Source organism: Coffea arabica, chromosome 9e, assembly GCF_036785885.1.
Source record: "Coffea arabica cultivar ET-39 chromosome 9e, Coffea Arabica ET-39 HiFi, whole genome shotgun sequence".
In the NCBI taxonomy this organism is placed as follows: domain Eukaryota; kingdom Viridiplantae; phylum Streptophyta; class Magnoliopsida; order Gentianales; family Rubiaceae; genus Coffea; species Coffea arabica.
The window spans coordinates 27178488-27200853 of NC_092327.1; the positions used below are offsets into that span (position 1 = coordinate 27178488).

General features: G+C 35.1%; 3 protein-coding genes across 5 annotated transcripts; all 3 read left to right on the top strand.

Moving 5' to 3' along the window:
* The first annotated feature begins 1893 nt into the window (after window positions 1–1893).
* On the top strand, window positions 1894–3122 carry LOC113709646 (protein PHOSPHATE-INDUCED 1-like). The gene has a single exon (XM_027232458.2). The coding sequence runs from the start codon at window positions 1994–1996 to the stop codon at window positions 2960–2962; it is 969 nt and encodes a 322-aa protein (XP_027088259.1). The 5' UTR covers window positions 1894–1993; the 3' UTR covers window positions 2963–3122.
* A 4862-nt stretch (window positions 3123–7984) lies between these two features.
* On the top strand, window positions 7985–12207 carry LOC113709235 (F-box protein SKIP19-like). The gene is made up of 3 exons (XM_027231956.2): window positions 7985–8487; window positions 11021–11654; window positions 11842–12207. Exons 1-2 carry the CDS (start codon window positions 8105–8107, stop codon window positions 11646–11648), a joined length of 1011 nt encoding a protein of 336 aa, XP_027087757.2. The 5' UTR covers window positions 7985–8104; the 3' UTR covers window positions 11649–11654; window positions 11842–12207.
* Window positions 12208–13716: 1509 nt separating this feature from the next.
* LOC113709657 (thioredoxin-like protein CITRX, chloroplastic) lies at window positions 13717–22100 on the top strand. Of its 3 annotated transcripts, XR_003452763.2 has the most exons (4): window positions 13717–14079; window positions 14315–14437; window positions 21046–21102; window positions 21824–22100. XR_003452763.2 is itself a non-coding variant. In XM_027232478.2 (3 exons), exons 1-3 carry the CDS (start codon window positions 13846–13848, stop codon window positions 14613–14615), a joined length of 393 nt encoding a protein of 130 aa, XP_027088279.1. In that variant the 5' UTR covers window positions 13721–13845; the 3' UTR covers window positions 14616–14936. The 3 variants fall into 3 exon arrangements, 2 of the variants coding, with proteins under 2 accessions (XP_027088279.1, XP_027088278.1); XM_027232478.2 differs by lacking the exons at window positions 21046–21102; window positions 21824–22100 and adding an exon at window positions 14580–14936 and having other exon boundaries at window positions 13721–14079; XM_027232477.2 differs by lacking the exon at window positions 21046–21102 and having other exon boundaries at window positions 13722–14079.
* Window positions 22101–22366: the final 266 nt, after the last annotated feature.

Genomic DNA, 22366 nt, shown 5'->3' on the forward strand with positions numbered 1-22366 from the left:
CCCAGTGGTTTATTAGTACTACCAATATGGGATTTTATCCCATGTGACCAACTTTAGACTTGCCAATAAAACTAGCCAATAAAGAAATGTCATGTGGCCAATAAAATGAGACTAACCAATCAACATTAGCTTGGTTTATATTTCTACAGTTGGTCGTCAAAAAACAGACTGATTAGGTTTAGGACACCAGCTGTTCCTCTACCATCAGAACAATGAATACCTCAAATTGGGTTGGCATAATGTGACACTCATATGTTCCACTTCAAAAACAAAATATTATTACACCCTCCATCCTATTTTATAAGTCTTAATTTCTATTTTGATTTGTCCTAAAATGTTTGTCATGATTTAAAATAAAAATAAATGAAATCCAAATTTTCTATTATGCCCTTAATACAATTTAAAGGAGAAATATTTAAATCATATTCTTCTAATAAATCATGCTAGAAACTGTTTCTGTGTTTTGGATAATTGTGCGTTTTTTAAAATTCCAAACCCAACTAACAAAATGTTGAAATTTAATTGGGGCTAATAATGGGAAGACATTCTTTGATAGGTTATGTGTCTTGGTCAAATTTTATCTTTCTTAAACCTTGTGCAAAATTGACCATGACATATAAAATAAGATGGAGTGAGTAGTTTTTTTTTACAAAACGTGAAATAAATGGCCAAATCAAACAAGCCTAATGAGGACTGATTGGAGCATTTGTTGTGAATAAAGGAGTATTTCAAAAGATTTTGTCCCACATTGAAAAACCAATGAGATTTCTCTTCATTTCATAATGTTTAATTTTTCATTGGGTATATTTTGCAAGAAGTAAAAGATTATTTTTACTTTTTATGTCCCTATGCGTGGGGTTAAATACGGCCCAAAATAGTTTTACTACTGTTATATTTTGCAAGAAGTAAAAAATTATTTTTACTTTTTACGTTACAAATCTGGTTAGAGTTTAACTCTTTCCACTAAGATAATCTTATCTCTTAACGTTCCTTTCTGGTTACTCAGACACAACGTTCTTTTGTTAGTGTTCATTCTGTTACTTTCTGGTTACTTAGCACAATGTTTTTTGTTAACATTCATTCTGTTACACAAAGTTAGGCACACGTTTTTTGTTACAGAAAGTTTTATCTCTTATCCTCTCGAGTGCATTCTTTCTTACGCTTATAAATACCAGCTGCTTCTACTTTGAAAAGTGCACTTACAGCTTACAGCAGAATCATCCTGGCAACTCTATTGTTCTCCTTCTTTCTCTCAAAATTTCTTTGCTCCTATCTGTTGCATTTACACAACGTTTGCTAGTTCTGATCCTTCTTATTTATAACAAGAAGACGGATTGTTTAATCTTAAGAAAACATTTTAACTTCCTGAAATAATTTCTTAAAGCAACGTTATTAAGCATGACTCAAACTTCCTTGTCTGCAATTTTGTTAGCATTGTTTGAATTATTTTTTCAACACCATTAACCTTACTGTGCAGTTGCCACCCTCATCCGGCTGGACTAGGAAGTTCCATTCCATTCAATACTTACTTTTGCACTGTGCAAGAAGTAACCAACTCAATAGTCATAACCAACGGAGCTGGATTTTTGGAACTTTTTGACTTTAAGCTGCCCGTCCAGCAATGCTCATCAATTCTTCACTGGCTGGAAAGCACCTCAATTGCCATAAAATTCTATCCTAGGGGTCAATGCCCACTTGGGAACTAAGGCCAGTTAAGATATACAGCAAGAAACACAATAAATAACAACGCGTTATCTAGTTGGCACATTGCTCATCCAAGTCAAGTGCCTAACTTGATCCATTTTCTTCTTCTAGGAACCTTCTTGTCTCATCCCCTAACTTCTAACTATATAAAGGCCTTCCAAGTTCTAATGCCTTTCACCCTAAGCCAAACCTCACAAATCACTTTAGGATATCATCTTGAATTCTTCTTTATCCACCTTTTTCTTTATTACTACCAATATCTTCCATCATTCTTCAAGATTAAACCATAATGGCCTTAACTATTCCAATGAAGATCACAATGCATATGTTACTTTTTGCATTTTTCCTCACTTTTGCATCTGCAGGGAGGATGCTTAGTAAGTCAGGCCAAGAACAAGATCTCATGGTTTTCAAATACCACAATGGTCCTCTTCTCACAGGAAAGATCTCAATCAACCTCATTTGGTATGGAAAATTCAGTCCCTCTCAAAAGGCCATCATTGCTGATTTCATCACCTCATTATCCTCCTCTACGCATTCCTCCCAAGTGATCCAACCATCGGTCGCCACGTGGTGGAAGAACATTGAGAAATACTACACCTCAATCAAATCCAAGAAACCCTCCACTCTCCAACTCTGTTTGGGCCACCAAATTTTGGATGAAAATTACTCCTTAGGCAAATCCCTCAAAATGCAACAAATTGAACAATTGGCAGCAACGGGTGATCAAATGAACGCCATCAACATAGTCTTGACTTCATCTGACGTGGCAGTTGAAGGATTCTGCTCGAGCAAATGTGGGACCCACGGTTCTCTCCGATCGAAAACCGCTACAGTTAGAGGCAAAAGCCCAAAGTTTGCGTACATTTGGGTTGGGAATTCTGAGACCCAATGCCCAGGTCAATGTGCCTGGCCATTCCACCAGCCGACTTATGGACCACAGAGCCCACCTTTGGTTGCACCCAACAATGATGTGGGCTTGGATGGGATGATCATCAATTTGGCTAGTCTACTGGCCGGCACTGTCACCAACCCCTTTGGAAATGGGTATTTTCAGGGTCCAGCTGATGCTCCGCTTGAGGCGGCCGCCGCATGTCCCGGAATTTATGGCAAAGGAGCCTATCCGGGCTACGCAGGGGAGTTGAAGGTTGATGCTACAACTGGTGCTAGCTATAATGCACATGGGAGCGATGCGCGCAAGTATCTACTTCCAGCGATCTATGATCCCTTAACTTCCACTTGTTCCACTTTGGTTTGAAGAGTGAAGAAAAAAAGAAGATAAATGTAGCCTATGGGAAAAAAAATGTAGTCCATTAGAGATTTTGATGTATAGATGCTGTAGATTAAATTGATTCATTCATTCATTCGTTAACGTTGAAACAGTAGAAATAATACTACTTTATTATATATTTTGTCCACTTCCTTTTGCCTTCTAATCTGCTCAATCACACTCCTAGATAACTTCGTAATGACTTGTTTGGAGCAAAAACATACTTTTTTTTTAGTAAGTGAATAGATTTTGAATTGATGATCTCCTATTTATGTTACACTCCTTCTCATCTTATTATCCAACCCAGCCTCAAGAAAAAAAAACTATTTTAGTTCTTGAAAAAATAGTAAAAAATGATGTGTAAATAGGATTACATATTTCTAAAATGACACGAATGAAAAAAATGCTTTTTTGGACGCTTTATATTTTTTTTTATGGTGCATTAGAATTTAGAACAAAGCTCCTTCTACCTATACCGCAGTTGAAGCACCTAAAGGAGAATTTGGTGTCTTTCCGGATAGTAATGGAAGCAGTCGTCCCTACAATGCCATCTCTATGGATCCTTATAGGTCACTTCTCCATTAAAATATGAAAAAAAAAATCTTCCAGTGCTTTGAACACCAAGTCAGTCTTCATGAATATATTCTGTCAGTTCTTCAAATAAATCTAATACAAAAGAAAAAAAAAAAAAGCAAAAACCCATGTCTCCAACTTAAGGAAATAAAGAATGCAAAAATAGAAAAAAAAACTAAGCAAATAAAGAAAAATGTTAAAAGAGATTGCTTCTATGGGATAAACGAATCTAATCAAATCAAACACCCTAATGTTCAAACTTGTTTGATTATTTTAACAAATTTGAAATTTTATTTATTTATTTGCCGAATCGAATTTGAATGAACTTTTTATTGAATTTAAAAGTTATCGAATATAAAATATTGTTCAAACTTAATTTAATTAGTTGACAAACCAAGATCAATTGACCTCTTACCAAACCAGATTGAATTCGAATATCGAGTAGTTTAGTTCATATTTTAATCCTAATTGCTCCTCCACCTCTCCCTCTCTTTTATCGTTTCAGTTGTCTATAAAATGCAAATGGTCTTCCTTGCTGCAATGTGCTAAGCCTTTCCCGGCATCTACCCCTCAAGTCAACTGAATGTAACCTAGGGAATTTCACATATATTATAGGGTAAACGGGCCTTTAAAATATACACTTGTTCGGCAAAAGTTTTGTCACTATGGTCAGATCGACTAGTCATACTTCATCATCATGGCTCCCTCCCAACCCCAAACCGCCCCCAATTTTTATTGTTTTTCGTTTTTCTTTGAAAGGAATCAATTTTTTTTTTTCGGAAAAGAAGGAATCAAGTTTCTAATTTCCTAGTGGAGTGTCAAAAGTTAATTCGATATGGTTTCCTTATTAAGGGTCGACTATATATAAAAGGTACAATTTCACATAAATCCACCGAATTTTACGACAATTTCATTGACCTCCCTTCAAAATTATGAGATTCAATCTTATAGATCCATATCCGCTGAAATCATATCAACTTCAACCTCCAAAAGCAAAAACAATAAAGATGCATATCCACTTCAATTCCAAAAATGACTTCGCATCAATAGGAGCAATATTTCACAGCAAGCAGTAGTATCATATTTAGCAAAGTTTGATTCCAAGAAATTAGTTATGGCCTGCACAAGATGCCACGCTTTTTTTATGCTATAAGGGTCCTCTTGTTACATGATCTTGAACCTTAGAGTGGCAATTCATTGATGTAGAATTATTAGCAATTAGCTCAGATCAAGCCCTAAAAAATTTTCTGGTCTTACAATAATTGCTGGTCTGATTTGATTGTCCTGCATGATTATCTTGATATGTGTTGGCATCTTTAACCTATCCATAAGCATTTTCTGGTCCATGTATGGTCATGACAATTTTTCTTGACGTAAATTATTTTTTGTTATTCTTGCAGCTTTTGACATAATTTTCTGGGATGCACGAAATATAAACATTTTCCTTTTTGAAGATCTACTGTCTAGTATTTATGGTTGAAAGCTAGGAGGGAGAATGACTGATTTTGGCAGCTAAGATAAAGAAGAATCCAGTTCTCGTAGGATTGCAAGGTTTCTTACGCTGAGATCTAAGATATGATTAAAGAGGAGGGTTTGGATAGGGATGGTCTTTGGGTAAAAGGGATACTTACATTCCAATATGTGTATATATGCACTAATGGCTGTAAGTACATTAAACATGATACATATATATTAATTTGAAAATCAATTGATACAGTATATTAGAAAGATAGAATTATAGTTTTGGTCCTCAATATTTGACTGGTGTGCTATATTGGTTCTTAATGTTCTTCTTAAGTAAATCTAGTCCTTAAAGTTTTTAATTTTAGGCATCTTTAAAGCAACAAATGGAAATATGAGAATGAATTTGCACCTTTGATCTCTAATATTTTGATTTTGAATCATTATATTCTCCTAAATTTCGAACAGTAACATTAAAGGTTTTAGAATGAAATGAGATGTAAATTAGAAAGAAATTGTATTAGATGAGTAATAAGAATTTAGATTAAATTTATGTTTCTTCTTTTTTTTTCTTAGTTAATTTAGTCGTGTCACTAAAATACAATTAAGTAAATTAAGTGATAAAGATAAAGAGTTAATCGTAGGTCTATTTATTCACTCTAGAATTTAGTGTCAGTGATTTGCTTAGATAGTGTTTGTTTGCCAGAAAAAAGGAAGGAAAGTGATGAAAATAACTTTTGCTGCAAGTTTTGAATGTTTGTTTGTCAAGAAACTTATAGGACCATCACATAAATTTTTTCCATAACCGCTCATTTTCTTATCTAAATTTTTTCAACTAAATAGATTTCTTTTACAACTCCTTTTGTCTAAACCACTTCCTCCATTCTAAGCTTCTACATAAATTAGAATATCTTAGAATTTACAATTCAAACAACCAACTTGAGTTACACATTTTATTCTTATTTTATTTTGACAATTAATGAGTTAGTAATTTATTGAATTTATATGATGTTAGTATTTTTTTTCTTTTACATTTATATGACATTAGTATTAGGGAAAATCGTTTAAAACGTCCATCACATTTTGTAAAATGACTTTTTTAGTCCCTCACTTTTAAAAGTGTAATTTTACGTCTCTTACAAATTCATATTGGTCAAATTTGATACCCACTTAGGTTTCCGACTAGTTTTTGGTTCGAATCCATCACGTACCTTGCACGTGATTATTTTTTAAGGGTAAAATTGTCAAATTAATTTTACACAATTCGATCCATAGTCCCTCATATTTCACAAAATGAATTTTTTCATCCCTCATATTTCACATATTTCACAAAATGAATTTTTTTATCCCTCACATTTTACAAAATGAATTTTTTCATCCCTTATTGATCATGTGTATGAATAGTTTTTTTCAAAATCTATATATGTATCTATTTAATTTCACTTGAACAATACAAATAGCACGTGTATGACTACCATTAGCTTATTTAGACGAAATCAAATAATTTCGACATTGTCGAGTGTTTATATCGAATTAAATTTGGATAAAAAAATAATCAAAGAAAAAGTATGATAAAAAGAAGTAAGTGATTGGCACTTTCAAATTTTAAAACAATCACAAAATAAGTAATTTAATTGTTGGTCTTAAAGGTGGCGAGTAGAAATTTCAAATTTAAATTGCAATTCATTAGCATGACTATAGAATTCGAATTAGGGCCCATTAATTGGATGGCCTTATTATACAACTCAATAAATAAATTATTGCTAAAAGAGAAAAGGCCACAAATATTGAACAAATTCACATGGTGAAATCAAATAAATATATTCATGGGTTTAAAATAAAATTATTAGTTTTAAACTCATGTATATATCTATTGAATAGCATGTATATAATTACAATTAACCTGTTTGGGTGAAATCAAATAGAGATATATTACATGTTATTCGTATTATTCAAGTGAAATTAAATAGATATATACGTGAATTAAAAAAAACTGTTCATACACATAGTCAATGAGGGATAAAAAATTTTCATTTTATAAAATATGAGGAATGAAAAAATTCATTTTGTACAATGTGAGGGACGAAAAAATTCATTTTGCAAAATGTGAGGGATTATGGATCAGATTATAAAATTTGATTTGACAATTTTGCCCCTAAAAAATAATCACGTGCAAGGCACGTGATGAATTCCGACTAAAAACTAGTTGGAAACCTAGGTAGGGACCAAATTTGATCAATGTAAATTTGTAAGGAACGTAAAATTATACTTATAAAAGTGATGGACGAAAAAAGTTATTTTACAAAATGTGAAGGATGTTTTGAATGATTTTCCCTTAGTATTATATATGTGTGTGTGTGAACTTATTATTAAAGAATGTGATTAATTTTCAGGTAAACAACTCTTCCAATATGCAAAATGTTATAATTATTACATGTTTTTACATATATTAATTATAAACACAAAAATTGAAGAATTTCAATATTGAATATTATGTTTTAGCCAACTTTAATCTAACTTTGATGTATTGACAAAAAAAAATCACCATGTGTGCATGAGGCCGGCTGAGACGGTGGGATGGTTTCATCCCACATCGAGAGTTGTGAGGTAGTGCCCTTAGACTTAAGGTTCATAGGAGTACTTTCCTGTCATCAATTGGCTGGATGGGTGTTTCTTGTGGGTCCCCTTTAGGTTCAATACTCAGAGTGTTTTAGCCAATTTTAATCTAACTTGTGTGTAACTTTGACGTATTGACAAAAAAAAAAACAAAAAAAAAAAAGAGAATATGCTAGCCAATTTTTTTGTGACTTTCTAACTAAACAAACACAAGAATTTATATTTTCTTGCATCATTTTCTTATTAACCAAACACACGTAAAAAAATTAATTTCCTTTTTCTTTATTTCATTTCATTTTACTTTTTCCACGACGCACTTTCTTGCGCGTCTTCCCCCCGTCAAACAAACAGTGCCTTAGTTTAGCAATGCTACTTCACACTCCTACAGTACCAAAACCAGAAGACCCTGACTCCATCCGTCAATGCGAAAAGTTTCCCACCATTTCCTGAATTTCTACTCGGGACACTGAAACCCTAAAAATGATAGGAAGAAAGAAAAATCTCAAAATCAAACAAGTATGGCGAAGAAAAGGTTCATCAGCATCCACTTCAGTATCGCCCCCGCCTCCCCCGCCGCCGTGGACAGAGCTGCCACGGGACATAACGGCCAACATATTGCAGAGACTGTCGGTAGTCGATATCCTGGAGAGTGCACAGAAAGTGTGTACGACCTGGCGCAGTGTTTGCCTTGATCCTGCCATGTGGCGAGTGATTGACATGTATGATTGTGCGGATTACGAGGATGAGCCTTACGATATGGAAATCATGGTCCAGCACGCTGTGGATCGGAGCCAGGGCCAGTTGGTTGATATCAGCATTGGGTCTATTGGTACTGATGAATTGCTTGAGTATATTGCTGAAAGGTAGATTTGTTGATGAAACTTGAATTTTCATTTGTATTTAGATTTGTATCTGAATTTATGTGCAGGATTATGAGTTTGTTGCACTTTGGTTTAGTTTAACTTAATTAGCTTTATGCAAATTAGGGTTATTTTTGAATATTTAGGGAGGTTAGAGTAAGGATAAAGGTAATCATTCTAGGGAAAAATTGGTGAAAATGGTGCTCCAAGGCTTAATTTGTAAAGAAGGTGTAATTTGGGTCCGTTTATTATGAAGTGCACTGATGCTGAGTTTTGTATAAAATGTAAATTACTTTGTATATATTCAGCAATATATTTCTACAGAAATATATGCTTGAATGTAAATTGTGCTGCAAAGTTTAAAATTGCGGCTTCTTTGCAAATTAAGTTTTGAGGCACAGAATTTTTGAAAAGTTTCCCTTTGAGTAATTGAGGAGGATTCTTTGTGGTACACTGGCCAGTGATAATGTACCACATCAGCATTTTGTTTTGTCTGTCCCATGGTAATTGTGATTCATTGAGTGTGCGCAATTTTTGTGTATCATTGCACTAATCAATTGATAAGCATTTAAAAATGGTACCATAACTTCGGGAGTATGAGGTGAAATGGAGCAATGGGCTTGTTTTGTGGTCCATTAGCTGTGCGTACTTTGTATTGTGCATGACCTGGATTGAGATGTTGTCTATGTCCTATGATATATGAAGCACTCTTGGAGTCATGAGCTGTCATTCTGAATCTTGTTCTTGATGCTTAGTGCTAGTCCCTTTGTCCCTTTGTTAGCAAAGTTACTTCAAATAGTGGTGCCGGCATTAGAGGAGGAAGAAGAAGAAAAGGATAGAAAGAAAAAACTGTGTGTTTTGGGATATTTTGATGTGTGTATTTTAAAAAGTTGGGGTGTTTTTAGAGGGTTCCTGTAGACAAAGCTGTAAAAAAGCTTGTCTATTGAAAACACCCTAAAAACAGGGGTTCCAACAGAGCTGTTATTTTCTTTAATATTGTTTTGTCCTTTTAATTTAAATTGCAATTGGATTAGTTCTTTTTAACACATCTTCAAAATGGAATGGTTACGTTTTCTTTTCATTTTTTCCCCTACACGTTTGTAGTGTGTTCTTGAGATTAATACTGTTTCCTGGTACTTGGATGCCTAGATGAAATCTCTCCTTGCTGACCGTTCTCTCTCTACTTTGTTGATGAGGCTTAAAACCTTGAGCTTTTGCCTTGATTTTGTTTCTGTTAGTCTTGTAGGTTATGGTCAGTATACCTAGTTTATTGACAGTTATACAGTTGACTCTATGGTGATTTTGATGATGATTGGTTATATTATTGCACTGTTGGTGGTAAATCTTGTTTGGTGAGATTGTGGAACATAATAAGTATCCCTGTCTATGGGCAAAAGCTGTTCTGACTTTCACAGGCATAACTCTTTGATTTCCCCGTGTCATGTATAGGAGCCAAAGAGTTATGACTTAATTCTTCAATGGTAGACAGCATTTGTTGCTGGCGTTCTCAGAAAGGGAGTTTATCCCATACCTGTTCAATGTCTTGATTTGGTGGTTGATTTAGATTAACCTTGCATATCCTTGGATGGAGAAGTGAACCCAACTGTCTGTAGTGTTGGTTGTCATCCAGGAAGAACAAACCATTTTATAAAGGTTCGCCTGTAAATCACTTTATGAGGTTTGGCATCTTTGGAATTATACTTTTGTGCCTTTCAAAAACAGAGTTACATCCGCTGTCTGCCTATGTTTTATAATTTAGATGAAGTAATTCTTTTCTGATATGACTACTTCTGCTAGCTTTAAAAAAATTAAAAATGAAGAAGAAGAAAAGGACCTCTGCTTCCCCACTGATTTGCTCCAAAATATTTCTCATATGGGTTATTTAGATTCCAAGAAGACTTCATGCTAATCTATGATACTAAACTTGAAGGTGAGTTACTTTATTTTCAAAAAACGAACGGGTGGTTTCTGTAATTATGAATAAGGTAGTCTAATTGACCTCTGTATAGGTTGTCCTTTGAGGAATCAACAATCATGATCATGTACAAGTAATTGCAATTGATTTCTCTAGTTGTCAAAGTATATCTACAATGTCCTTTTTCTTTTTTATTTTTTTCCCTGCATGGTCTATTTGCAATTTCAAGCTGCCATGTAAAGTTCTTGTCATGTTATAGTTAGCTTTACAGATTATATTCTTTTGGTAGTACCGTTCTTTTCTTTGTTTTCTTTGTCTAAATTCTTTATACAACTTTTTGCATTTTCCCCATTTGTAGTAACTTTATTTTCTTTTATCCGGCATAATACGAGATTGCACATGTGGCCTTATGTTGTTTTGGAGTATGTCAGGTTTTAACGGAAGAATCACAATATAATTATCAATTTCCTATGCCCATTAATATATTTCTTGGGGCCTTGCTTGCCACCAAGCCCTGAACCATGTAAAAGTTTGCTTACCATGAATGTTGTCCTATGCAAATTTGTAAATGGAACCAGTTTAATGTCTTGCCTTTGTTTTGTCTTTGCAACTTTTATACAGGTCAGGCAAGCTTAAGCGCCTTCGGCTTGCATTTTGTGATAGTATAAGTGGTGAAGGTTTGACAGAAGCTGTTAAAAGATTACCTTTGTTGGAGGAGCTGCACCTTTTCTTTATCTCCATGCCCAGTGAAGCCCTTGAAATAGTTGGCTGCTCTTGCCCTTTGTTAAAGTCATTTACAATAAACAGGAGAAGCAATGAACTGCCACATCAAGAATGTGATAAGGAGGCAGCTGCTATTGCAAAAACCATGCCAGGATTACACCACCTTCATCTCTTGGGAAATAAGATGACAAATGAAGGCTTGAAAGCTATTCTTGATAACTGTGCAAAACTGGAATCACTAGATCTCCGGAAATGTTATTATGTTAACCTGGATGGTGATCTAGGAAAACGATGCTCTCAAGAAATTACACATCTGAGGCTCCCTAATGACTCCACGGCAGATTATGAGTTTGATGAAGAACTTGATGACTGTGAAGGACTTCATTACTCTGATTCATTTGATGTCTACTCCTCTGGGATTTCTGACTTTGATGTTTCTGACTATGATTATTATTTTGATGATTTTGAGGACTTCAATCTCTGGGACATGGATTCTGACTATGCAGCTTTCCTTGGGCTCTGTTGATAGATGGTAAGAATAGCTATATTTTGGACTCTTCATTTTATAACCTCGTGCACATTTTTGTCATGGCCACTATTTTAGTTTCTTGGTAGATTATTCTCTTTATGCACTTGTTTGCAAAGTGTAGAAGGAATCATCCTTTTGTACACTATCAGCCAAGCAGCATCACTTGTGGTTGTTATTTGGTGCTTTGTAGGTCCCTATTAGCTGCATCTATCATGCATGTGATGCTAGTCCATCCACTGGAGCAGCTGCAGGAAATTTCGATTGAAAGGGCTCTAGCCTTTTCTGTTCTTTGCAAATTGTTTCTGTTTGGTGCTCTGCGGCCAGGAGCATTTTGGACTCCAAAATTCCCTTACTGCGGGGTAGACCTTCAGGACACCAGCCCATGGCTTTGCATATATGTACTTTCTTCCTAATCCCTGTGCGTGCGTATTTAAGCTTGTTTTAATACTGTCTTGTGGCTGTTGTTATATTTGCACCTTATGGAGACGGCAATACCCTGTCTCTCTTTTTTACATAATGTGCCCATCCTTTGAAATTTTACTTCTAATATTTTCCATGGACGGAATTACAATTTTTTGTTTTGTCTACGGGTTGCCCAACGGGTACTTGATAAGAGGAGCTTTACGTGTTAAGATTTTTGGTAAAGTTAAATCATGGATATATCGATACACACAGGGTAATAAACGTGACCGTATGTGATCCATAGGGGTAGAGGTGGTAATTTGTCCCAAGTCCCAATGGGTTACCCATGACCATGGGGACTTTGGGCGGGATGGGTATTAGATTTTGATATTGGATTTAAAATGGGACAAATCCCAATTGTACTCATTAATTGATGGGAATACTTGGGAAATATTTGGGTACCCATTGGGCTCAAATAACAAGGGCTTTGTTTGGTTTAGCTATTTTGGAGGGGTATTTTTGAAATATTTTATTATAACAGTGTATATGAAAAATTTTTACTATAAAATTTTTTTGAAATATTTGATATACTAATATGGATGGGATGTTTTTTGAGTTATTGTATATTACTATAACATTGTATTTGAAAAACTTATTTTTTGAAAAAATAGCCAATCCAAACGGAGTTTTAGATTCAAAAATTATCTTTAACAATTTTTATAGTCATACTAGAGAATATAATCTAGTAGTTTTTCTAGTCATTATCCACAACAATTTTCAACATTTCAGTCAATTTAGACCTGTCATCTTTGAACAATGATGAGGATAAATATTCAACACCTTAAGTACCTTGGCCATCTTGATATATGTTGGAATATGACTGTATATCTATTTTTTCCTTTATTTGTTAATCCAATTTTTGATGGGAATCCTGAGTATAAAGCACTTGCATGTTTATTTAATAAAACTAAAAAAAAATTAATAAATCAAAAATATTAAAATTATATAAAAAAAATGAATTAAAGGAAAAAAAATATGTAAAAAATAGATTTGGGTATTGGGCGGGATCAATCTAAACCCATCCCAAAGTGATCCCGCCCAAGTTAGTCCCAAAACACATAAGGATAAAGTTGGGTCCAAACCCATATGACTCGGTTCCATCACAAACCCAAGCAAATCCCGTCCATTCCGTCCATTTTGTCACCTCTATATAGGGGCAATAAATTTGTGTACATTGAGGAGCAAATTAACAATACCATCGAGTATCCGTTGGATTTTTTTTTTTTAATTTATCATCGGCATACAATAGTCATGCATTGCCTCTTTAATCCTCCAACTAAGGGAACAAGCCATTTTTGGAAGCAAAATCAATAAAAATTGATACTTGTAGGTGTGGCTGTCAAAATAGATGAATTGGGTGTTAGGTATAAATGGATTAACCTTATTATATCTAGAGTGAATGGCCCAAAAGGTCACTAAACTATTAAAAATGGCACCCTCTGGTCACTAAACTTTTTTTGTGGCCGAAAAGGTCACTAAACTCGCAAAAACTCTCCAGCGAAGTCATTTTACCGAATTTCACCGGTTCCTCATCCGGTAACAGGGTCAATATGGAGTGGAGGAATATAGTAAAGGGGCAAAAATGTCAAACAAAATATGGTCAACCTTTTTTTCTCTCCCCCTCCTTTCTGCTGGAAATGCCGCACATCAGATAAGGTGACAGTTCCTTTTTCCGACTTCCTCTCTTTAGCATCAGGTAAGGAGGAAAACGGACGGCGGGCGGGCAAAAAAAATGGACTCTGCTCTCTCTTCTTCTTCTTCCTTTCATGCTCCGCCACGTCTTGGTCCCTCTGGCATGAATCTACTACAAACCCATTACTCCAGCTCTTTCTTCTTCAACCCCGTCCCCAACAGAAATCCCATCTCCACAGCCAACAGGCCCTCTTTGCTTTCAACTCAACAGCCATCAAGAAAGTTGCGTTGCCTACCACCTGCTGGCAAGTATGTCAGAGAGGATTATCTTGTGGTAATATTCGGTACTCTTTTTTTGTAGCTGATTACATAGTACTGCTCTGTTAGTGGCTGGTTTCTTGGGATTAGGCGGTGCAGAGAATTCATTGTTTAGCATGCAACAACTACAAAGTGTTTTTTCTAGTATATTTTTCATTTTTGTCTTTTTTTTCCTGCGAGAAAAAGGAAGCTTTTTTCGATGTTTTTCAGAGGCTTATTGGGGGGTTTTTTGTTTTGCTTCCTTTGTGTAGAAAAAACTGTCTGCTAAAGAAGTCCAAGATCTGGTGAAGGGGGAGAGAAATGTACCACTAATAATCGATTTCTACGCAACATGGTGCGGTCCCTGTATTTTGATGGCTCAAGAACTTGAAATGGTATGGATAGTAATTGGATTCAGCTTATATGTTAGCACAATGCCACTTCTTTTTTTTTCTTTTTTTTAAATTTCTCCTTGACTTTCTTGATTCGTATCCTGATGAATCGGTTTATTGCGTCTTGCCATGAGTCATTGGACAGGATGAAATGGAAGGAGATTTTTCCTTGAATAGATGAGAGAAGATTTGTCTTTCAACAAATGAAAAGAGGACTCAGCTAATTTCTAGATCTAAGGCACGACTTGCGAGAGAAAAAAAGGTTGACCATATTTTGTTTGATATTTTTGCCCCTTTACTATATTCCTCCACTCCATATTGACCCTGTTACCGGATGAGGAACCGGTGAAATTCGGTAAAATGACTTCGCTGGAGAGTTTTTGCGAGTTTAGTGACCTTTTCGGCCACAAAAAAAGTTTAGTGACCAGAGGGTGCCATTTTTAATAGTTTAGTGACCTTTTGGGCCATTCACTCTTATATCTATTAAGTAAATGGGTTCAAATGGGTTGGGTGTCATATGGGTGTAAGTCGCCCAATTATCCATTTATTAACTCTTCTAACTTTTTTAGTTAGATTATCTCATCACTTTTTACTGATACAAATAATGGCACAGAGGACCTTTAACTAATAAAAGCACAGTTATTAAATCCGGCTCAAGAAGTAACTCAACGAGGGAGGTGGATCAACGACAGTTCAACCAGTGGGTGAGTGGTACTAGTTGAACTTGTACCATTCAACATATTTAAATATTATATTTTTTATATTTTTTATATAAAACATATGATATAAATTGTAATAAACAATGTCATAGTAAATGCTCATTTAATTTAGTTCGCTGTAGAATAAGTAATTCATATAAGAATTAATAAAACATAAATTTATTAGTAATCCACCAAACTTCAAGTGTAAAATTTTATCTGTATTTAATGTAATTATCTAGTTTATTTACAAATTTTAAGTGCAAAAAATTATTAAAAACAATATTTGTCTTTAAAATGAATTATGTAATACGTTATTTTTTTAAATCCATTTTCCAAAAAAAAAATTGTTTTAGAGAAATAAAAAAAGGATAGAATTGACAAAACGTTCATATATTATAAGAAAGCTACTTTACTAACATATAACAAGTAGTCTGGTGATGAGTATACTATAGTTGTTTGCCTAAGGTCTCAAGTTTGAATTTTAACAAGAGCTTATTAACATTTTTTTCACAATCCCACTTCGTCGACAAAATCGGCCAGGTTCCCGGCTTAATCCGATTGAACTGTCAGATCATTAGCCGATCAACAGGTTCTATGCTTAAACTGTTCAATTAGAAATCCATCCCGGTCCAATGACCGGTTCACCGGATTGAATGATTCGACTGCCGAGTTGAACCAAGTTTAATAACTATGGATAAAAGTAATGGCATAGAAAGGTTCTTAAATTTTAGTGACGACAAAAAAAGTTTTTGGGTGTTGCCATATACTTGGGTCTAATTGGGTTACCCAATTAGATTCAACTTGGAAATAATAGGTTATCCAAAACCATTTATTCACGGGTCGACTTGGATGACTCAATGCATATGGCTCAAGATTAACAGCTATACTTGTAGGTATAGTAAAATTTGAGGAAGATTCTAAAGTGCTTTTTTTGGGTATCATTTGTTCAAATAAAATACATCCTTGATGGTGAAATAAGTGTCTTTTGATCCTTATATGGTAACGTTACAATTTTAAAACTTTAAAATTCAAACTACTATCATCATTAAGAGATACATGTTAAGGGAATGATACGCTAAAAGGATTATAGAGTTTTTCAAAACATGATTGTGTAATTGATGGCATATTCAATAGGATTAAATACCTGCTAAAGGTTACTTGCAGGTAATTCGATGAAGGACATGAGTAATTTGTTGGGCTAGACTATCCATATGCAGTTTTGGTAGGATTATACGGTTTGATTAGTAAGTTTGCTACATTGCTCTTAAATTCATTCGTGCAATTTTCACAAAAAAAATTAATTTATCATAAAAGATGACAAAAAAGGGAACTTAAAGAGACATAAGACATTCTGGAGGTTATATATTAGAAGATGATAGTTACTAAAAGGTCATGGAATTTGCCATGATGGTATTTTGCTTAAAAACCAAAAATTTAAAAAAAAAATTGAAAAAAATGAAAAATTATAGGAAATAATGGGAGTTAATTTAGAACATTTGTCGACGGCAAAAAATCCTATAAAACTTTGGGTCCTTATGAATTAGGTATTTTTAGGGGTATATTTAAAAAAATTTATTATAACATTGTATTTGAAAACTTTCAACTGTAGATGGTTAGTCTGGATTAGGTGTTCTTAGGATGATTTTGAGATGTTTTTAAAATTTAAAATTTTATTGGATGAATTTTTTAAATTTGTTAAAATGTTTTTACCATCTTCACCTGCCACTGCCACCACCTCGCCTCCTCCACCGCCCCTCCTTCTCCAACCTCCTCTTCCTTCCCGTTTCTACCTTTCCCTCTCTCTCCTTCCTCCTCTCCCTTTTCTCTTCTCTTCCACTTCCTCAACAACCTCCTTTGGTTGTAGTCGCAACCAAAGGGAGAGAGAGGGGAGAGGGGCCACCAGGCAACCCCCTCCCCTCTCTCTTTCTCTGGTCATGGTTGCGACCCCAATTAGATAGGAAGATAGGAGAGGAGAGGTTGCCAAGAAAGGGGAAGGTAGGGGAGGAGAGGTGGGAGGAAGAAGGGAAAGGAGGACGAAGAAAAGGGAGGGAGAGAGAAGAGAGAGGAAGGAGAGGAGGGAGGAAGAAGGAAAAGAATGAGCAAAGAGGAAAAAGAGGAGGGAAAGAGAAGAGAGAGGGAAGGAAGAAGGGGGAGGGGCAGTGGTGGCGGTAGAAAAGGAGAGGTGGTGGTGGTGGGTAGTAGGTGGGAAAAGGAACAGATAGTAGATTATTTATTTACTTATTTGTGTTTTTGAAAATATTTTTAGAATTTGTTACAGTAGATTTCAAAAATAAAAAGTAGTTAGAAGGAGCTAAATTAACACCATATACTTTTCGGATTTTTCTAATGGGTGCCCATTAGACATTTGTTAACACACTTAACCTATTATGTATATTTATATACTAGGGAAGGATAGCCCGCGCGACGCGCGGGAATTTGGTGCTTGTGATTCAAGATAATTAATAATTATTGTTTAATATTTTGTAGTATAGGAACTGAAGTATGATGATTTTATCATGTGATTTTAATAGAAAAATCATAAGTTATATAGTAAGTCAATAAAAATAATGTGCAATGAGACATCCTTATCGTTATACTATATAAGAATCCGTTGTGATCAAAGGTTATGTTTGAATTTCAACTGCAAAGATAAGGATAGTTTGAAAATGTAAGAATGTCTGAAGTGCAATTGAAAAGTATCCAAAGGTCTCTTCTAAAACTTATCCAAGATGATAAAACATTTTAAAGTATCAATTGGACCCTTCATCTCTCGAATCTATATATGTTCATGAAAGATCTCTCAAGCAATGCTTCTGATTTCTCCCTCGACTTAAGCTCAATCTGAATTATCAAGTCAAGTTTATCCATCAATCACTTTGCATCCAATCTAGTCTAAAACAATTTTATCTTTGACTAACTATTTATATAATTTGGTGGGCATAATACGACTTAATCACATGTTTCTTACAGAGATAATAATGCCCAAAAATGATAGATAGATAAGAAACTTAAATGGCCTTTTTCAAAGTTTTGTAGAAACTATTTAGATTTGGTATTTTTTGCTAGGGGCATTTCTTTATAATCTCACAAATAAGTTCAAATCTGCATAATTGTAAAAAATCTGAATTGAAACTATCTTGATTATAAAAAATTGGTGCAAATAATTGTGAGAACCTTGAAAAAAAATATATATATATATACTTGTCGCATTTGCATTTTTGACTTTTAATAAATTTTATCATTAGTTGATCTTAAATAAGTATGTAAAAATAATTTTTAGGTTACAAATAGTTTAATTGTGCAGAGTATTGAATTATTTGATTTTTGCCAGGTTAAGTTAATATTTCTTGACGTAGAGTGTTTTATTGCTCTAATATTAATTCTTTGAATTCCGATAGCTAATTTTAAGTGTTAATAACGTTAAGTGTTAACGGGAACCTAGAATTAAGACGAAAACGATTTGGGTCAATCCCTTATAACTGCACTTAGAACGTTAAATCTCGATAATTGAATTTTTCACGAGATTAGCACACTAGTAGACTATCGAATTTCATTTGGGGTAAATTTTTGGAATTAGGTTACGAATGAGAACTTAAGTGGAAGGTCGAACAAGTTGTTAAAAGACCAGATTAGCCTTTCTCCATTTCAAATCAACCATGCAGCCATGGAACCTCCTAGAACAAGCTTCATGTCCAGCCTGCCGGTTCCATTTTCCTACTCCACCATTCCACTATTCATAATGTCGGCTCACACTCCACTACCACACTCTTCTATATCATTTCCAATCCACCACAACATCAGCCTTCCATTTCCTTTTTCTGCCGCAATCCGAGAGTGAAGTGAGAAAGAGAGAGAGCCGAGCTTGTCATTCTTTTCCTTTCTATCCGTAAGCTAGGAAGAGAAAAGAGAGACTTGCTGTTCTCATTCCTTCCATCCGTGAGCTGGTGAAGAGACCGAGAGCCAAACTTCCTCCATTCTAGTCGCAAGCTTGAGCAAGGGAGAGGGAGAGCTAGCGGGCTGCATTTCTGGACTGCCGAGAGGAGAGAAATATTTCCGCTGCTGGTCGCGTGTGTTGAGCTCCAAGCTGAGGTAATTTCTGGACTTAGACTAGTTGTCTATAGGTTGATGAAGTTATTTAGGGGCATGCATGTGAGGGTGGTGCGGTTGGATGATAAGTTAAGTCTCAAGAAATCTGATGGTGAAGGAATTGGAGTTGCCGAGTGTGTAAGCTGGAAATTTGCAGCTTTAGTTGGCCAATTTGTGATAACCTGAGTTTAAATGTGTTTTTAGCTAACCAGAAAACTGGATGATTAAGCTTTGCATGAGGTTAATCAACCTTGATTAAGCAAGAAAATTGAAGGAACATAAAATCTGCTTGCATGCAAGCTAACCGAGAAGGATCGAATGAATTTCTGGTTGGATGGTAACTTCTGATGTTGTCCGAACTTGGTTTTGGATCAAAACTGATAGATAGCTGTTTATTTGGTCTTGCATGTAGCTGATGAACCGTGAAAGAAAAAAAAAACAAGGGAGAAAAAAAATCTGAATTCCTAGGGTTATTTGCTGGAAATTTTTCCAGGTCGTCCGAATGAAGGAAATGGTGAAGTTTCTAGCTATTTTTATGAATTTTGGCCTTGAATTTCTATGTCAAACTGTAATACATATCATATTTTGGCTTGATCTGAACATACATGAAAGCTTTGAACATAAATTGAAGATATCATTGGAGGAAAATGTGTATTAGGCTGACTGTTACATTGCTGGAAATTGTATATGGTTGCTGGCCGAATTAGTTGAGGCTTTTGGTGAGATTATTTTTCTGGAATTGTGTGTTATTTTTTTTGGTTTAGGTTGGACAGATTATGAGCTATGTGTTTAGTGTTTCAAGCAAATAAAAGGTGGAGATTTGATGGAAGTCTTGAATTGTCATTTGCTGGAATTTTTCTTGGTTGTCGAAACAAGGGAGAATCTAAATTTCTGGAGTGTTTATGAGTAAGCTAGCCGTGGCTTTCCTTGTTGTTTTTGGTTGAATTTCGGGTTAATTGTTGTAAGGAATGATTGTTTGTCGTCAAGAGCTAATGATTGATGAAGCTCTTGGCCATTTGAGTAATTTTTGCAAGAGTTTAATTCGTGGTGGAACTGTTTAAACGGTTTGGCCGAAATGTACTTGGAAGGTCCCTGAATTGTGGTTTGGAATCGTTTGATATCTTGGACTTCCTTTGTTTAATTTTGATTGGAATTGAATCTGTTGAGATCTAGGGCTAATGATTGATGAAAACCTAGTGAAATTGATGTTTGGATTGTGATTTTACTACATTGGTGACTTGGAATACAATGTGCAAATGAGCTGGAACTGTGAAGTCCGTTTTGGTCTTTTGAATTCGAGTACTTTTAAATCAAGCTTTGTGGAAATATTTCGTCTTAATATCAAGTTATAGAAATTGAGTATAGTACGATAATGCTCAAATTTGAGTGTCGGGACTTTAAAAAAAAAAAAAAAACTTTGCTAACTAGTTAATTCTTTTCTTTACTTAAACTAGCTTTGTTACCTTTAAGAAATAATTGCATTAACTTCCGAACTTTAAAATTTTCGTAAAATTATTCCCTGGCTAGTTGTTTTAGAGGAAAATTGTTAAAAACACTAGATTTTAATAATTTTAAATGAAAGGCATAGAAAACTTATTCGGCCAGAAAACTTGTTTGAATTAGTTTGGTTTTAGTTGCACCTCTAGAAAGAAAAGCAGCTTTAAAGGAATCATACGAAATATTTTATCACTTTACTAACTTTAATTCTAAGAGATTTATTGATTTATTCCGAGAAAATAAACTAGTTTTATACCAGATAATCTTTTGTATATAAACCAAGAGTTTGTATAGTAAAACTTATAGTTTTAAAACTTGGTTTTCTAGGGTTTAGCGAGGACGTGGACTGCGATTTCCCAGCTTGACTTTTGAACTTCACTTTTGGTGAGTGTCCGTGCTTGTTCTATGACTAATGTGTTAAAGTGCTTTCTTGACTTGTTATGTGATAATTGGAAGTGGATTTCCTGATCCATCGAAGTGGGCAGTGTGTACTTTATCGCACTAGCCCTTTCGAGTGGTGAATTATTTGAAATGTTTTCTCGAATATCTTGCTCGCTCTAGTTAAGTACTGAGTGGGGGAATGTACCACACCTGAGGGTGGGAGGGCCTCTTATCCTAACTCCAGTACCAAAATTTTGCAATTGTTGACTGGAGCGTGGACTCGTCAACTAAACCACCAAGCAGGGGAACGTACCACACCTTAGGGTGGGAGGGCCTCTTATCCTGACTTGGTAAACACGTGTTGTGACGTCGTGGGGTGAATCCCTCGACTAGTCTATAAAAAGGTATACTCGAGTATTACCAAACTCTCTCGTGAGAAGAACGGGCTCGGTGGGAGTAAGTTGGTTGGAGCGTGTTAAGATAAAAAAAAACAACAAGAATCTACATGGACTTTAGATAGTGAAAGTTGACGGAGGGCGGTTAATTTTGATCAAGTGCGTGGAAAATGGCTCCTGAGAGCCCTGTATCCAACTCTATGCTGTTATTCGCTTTCTTACTTGTTGAATTTAGTTTGGAATTACTGTTCGCTACTTGTTTATATGATTGCATGCTTGGGGCACCACTGAGTTTTAGCTCACCCCACGTTATTTGTTTTCCTGAACAGGTTTTGGCATCCGAGAGACTTGAAGTCTACCTTTAACTTTTGTAAATGTGGTTATGAATTGGACTATGTATCTTTTGTTTTGGGTTGCCACTTGAAGCTGGAAAAGTGCAAACCCTAAACTTTGGCTTGTATGAACGAATTTGTATTTTCTGTTTTCACTTTGTGGTTTGTAACGTATATTTGTAGTTATGTGTTGATCTGGTTGGAGAGGTGTTTAAGAGTGAATGTCCAGATGTTCCATGGCAATGTTATCTCTGAAGTTAATGTGTTCTTAGTATTTTGGTCGTTCAAAGGTTTGGATTGCTCGGGTGACGAGTTCTGTTTAGGTTTAAGTTATACGAGGAAAGGGTTTAGTCGTTTTTTTTTTTTTGCGTGAGCCCTGGCGAGAGTTAGGCAGGCGACCCGCCAACCCTCTGGTTCGCCTTAGGGAGAAGTGGGGTCGTCACAATAATATTTTCTAAATTTGAAATTGTAGAAAATGGTAACTAAAATCAGAAGAAATTTCTCATATGAATTCGAATTGCAAACTATAGGTAGAAACTG

Excerpts from the sequence above, each read along its gene's own strand:
- LOC113709657 (XM_027232478.2), top strand. The coding sequence starts at position 13,846 with ATGGACTCTGCTCTCTCTTCTTCTTCTTCCTTTCATGCTCCGCCACGT. Across the intron at positions 14,080-14,314 it reads TCAGAGAGGATTATCTTGTG|AAAAAACTGTCTGCTAAAGA; the intron begins GTAATATTCGGT and ends TCCTTTGTGTAG. Across the intron at positions 14,438-14,579 it reads TGGCTCAAGAACTTGAAATG|GATGAAATGGAAGGAGATTT; the intron begins GTATGGATAGTA and ends GTCATTGGACAG.
- LOC113709646 (XM_027232458.2), top strand. The coding sequence starts at position 1,994 with ATGGCCTTAACTATTCCAATGAAGATCACAATGCATATGTTACTTTTT.
- LOC113709235 (XM_027231956.2), top strand. The coding sequence starts at position 8,105 with ATGATAGGAAGAAAGAAAAATCTCAAAATCAAACAAGTATGGCGAAGA. Across the intron at positions 8,488-11,020 it reads CTTGAGTATATTGCTGAAAG|GTCAGGCAAGCTTAAGCGCC; the intron begins GTAGATTTGTTG and ends ACTTTTATACAG.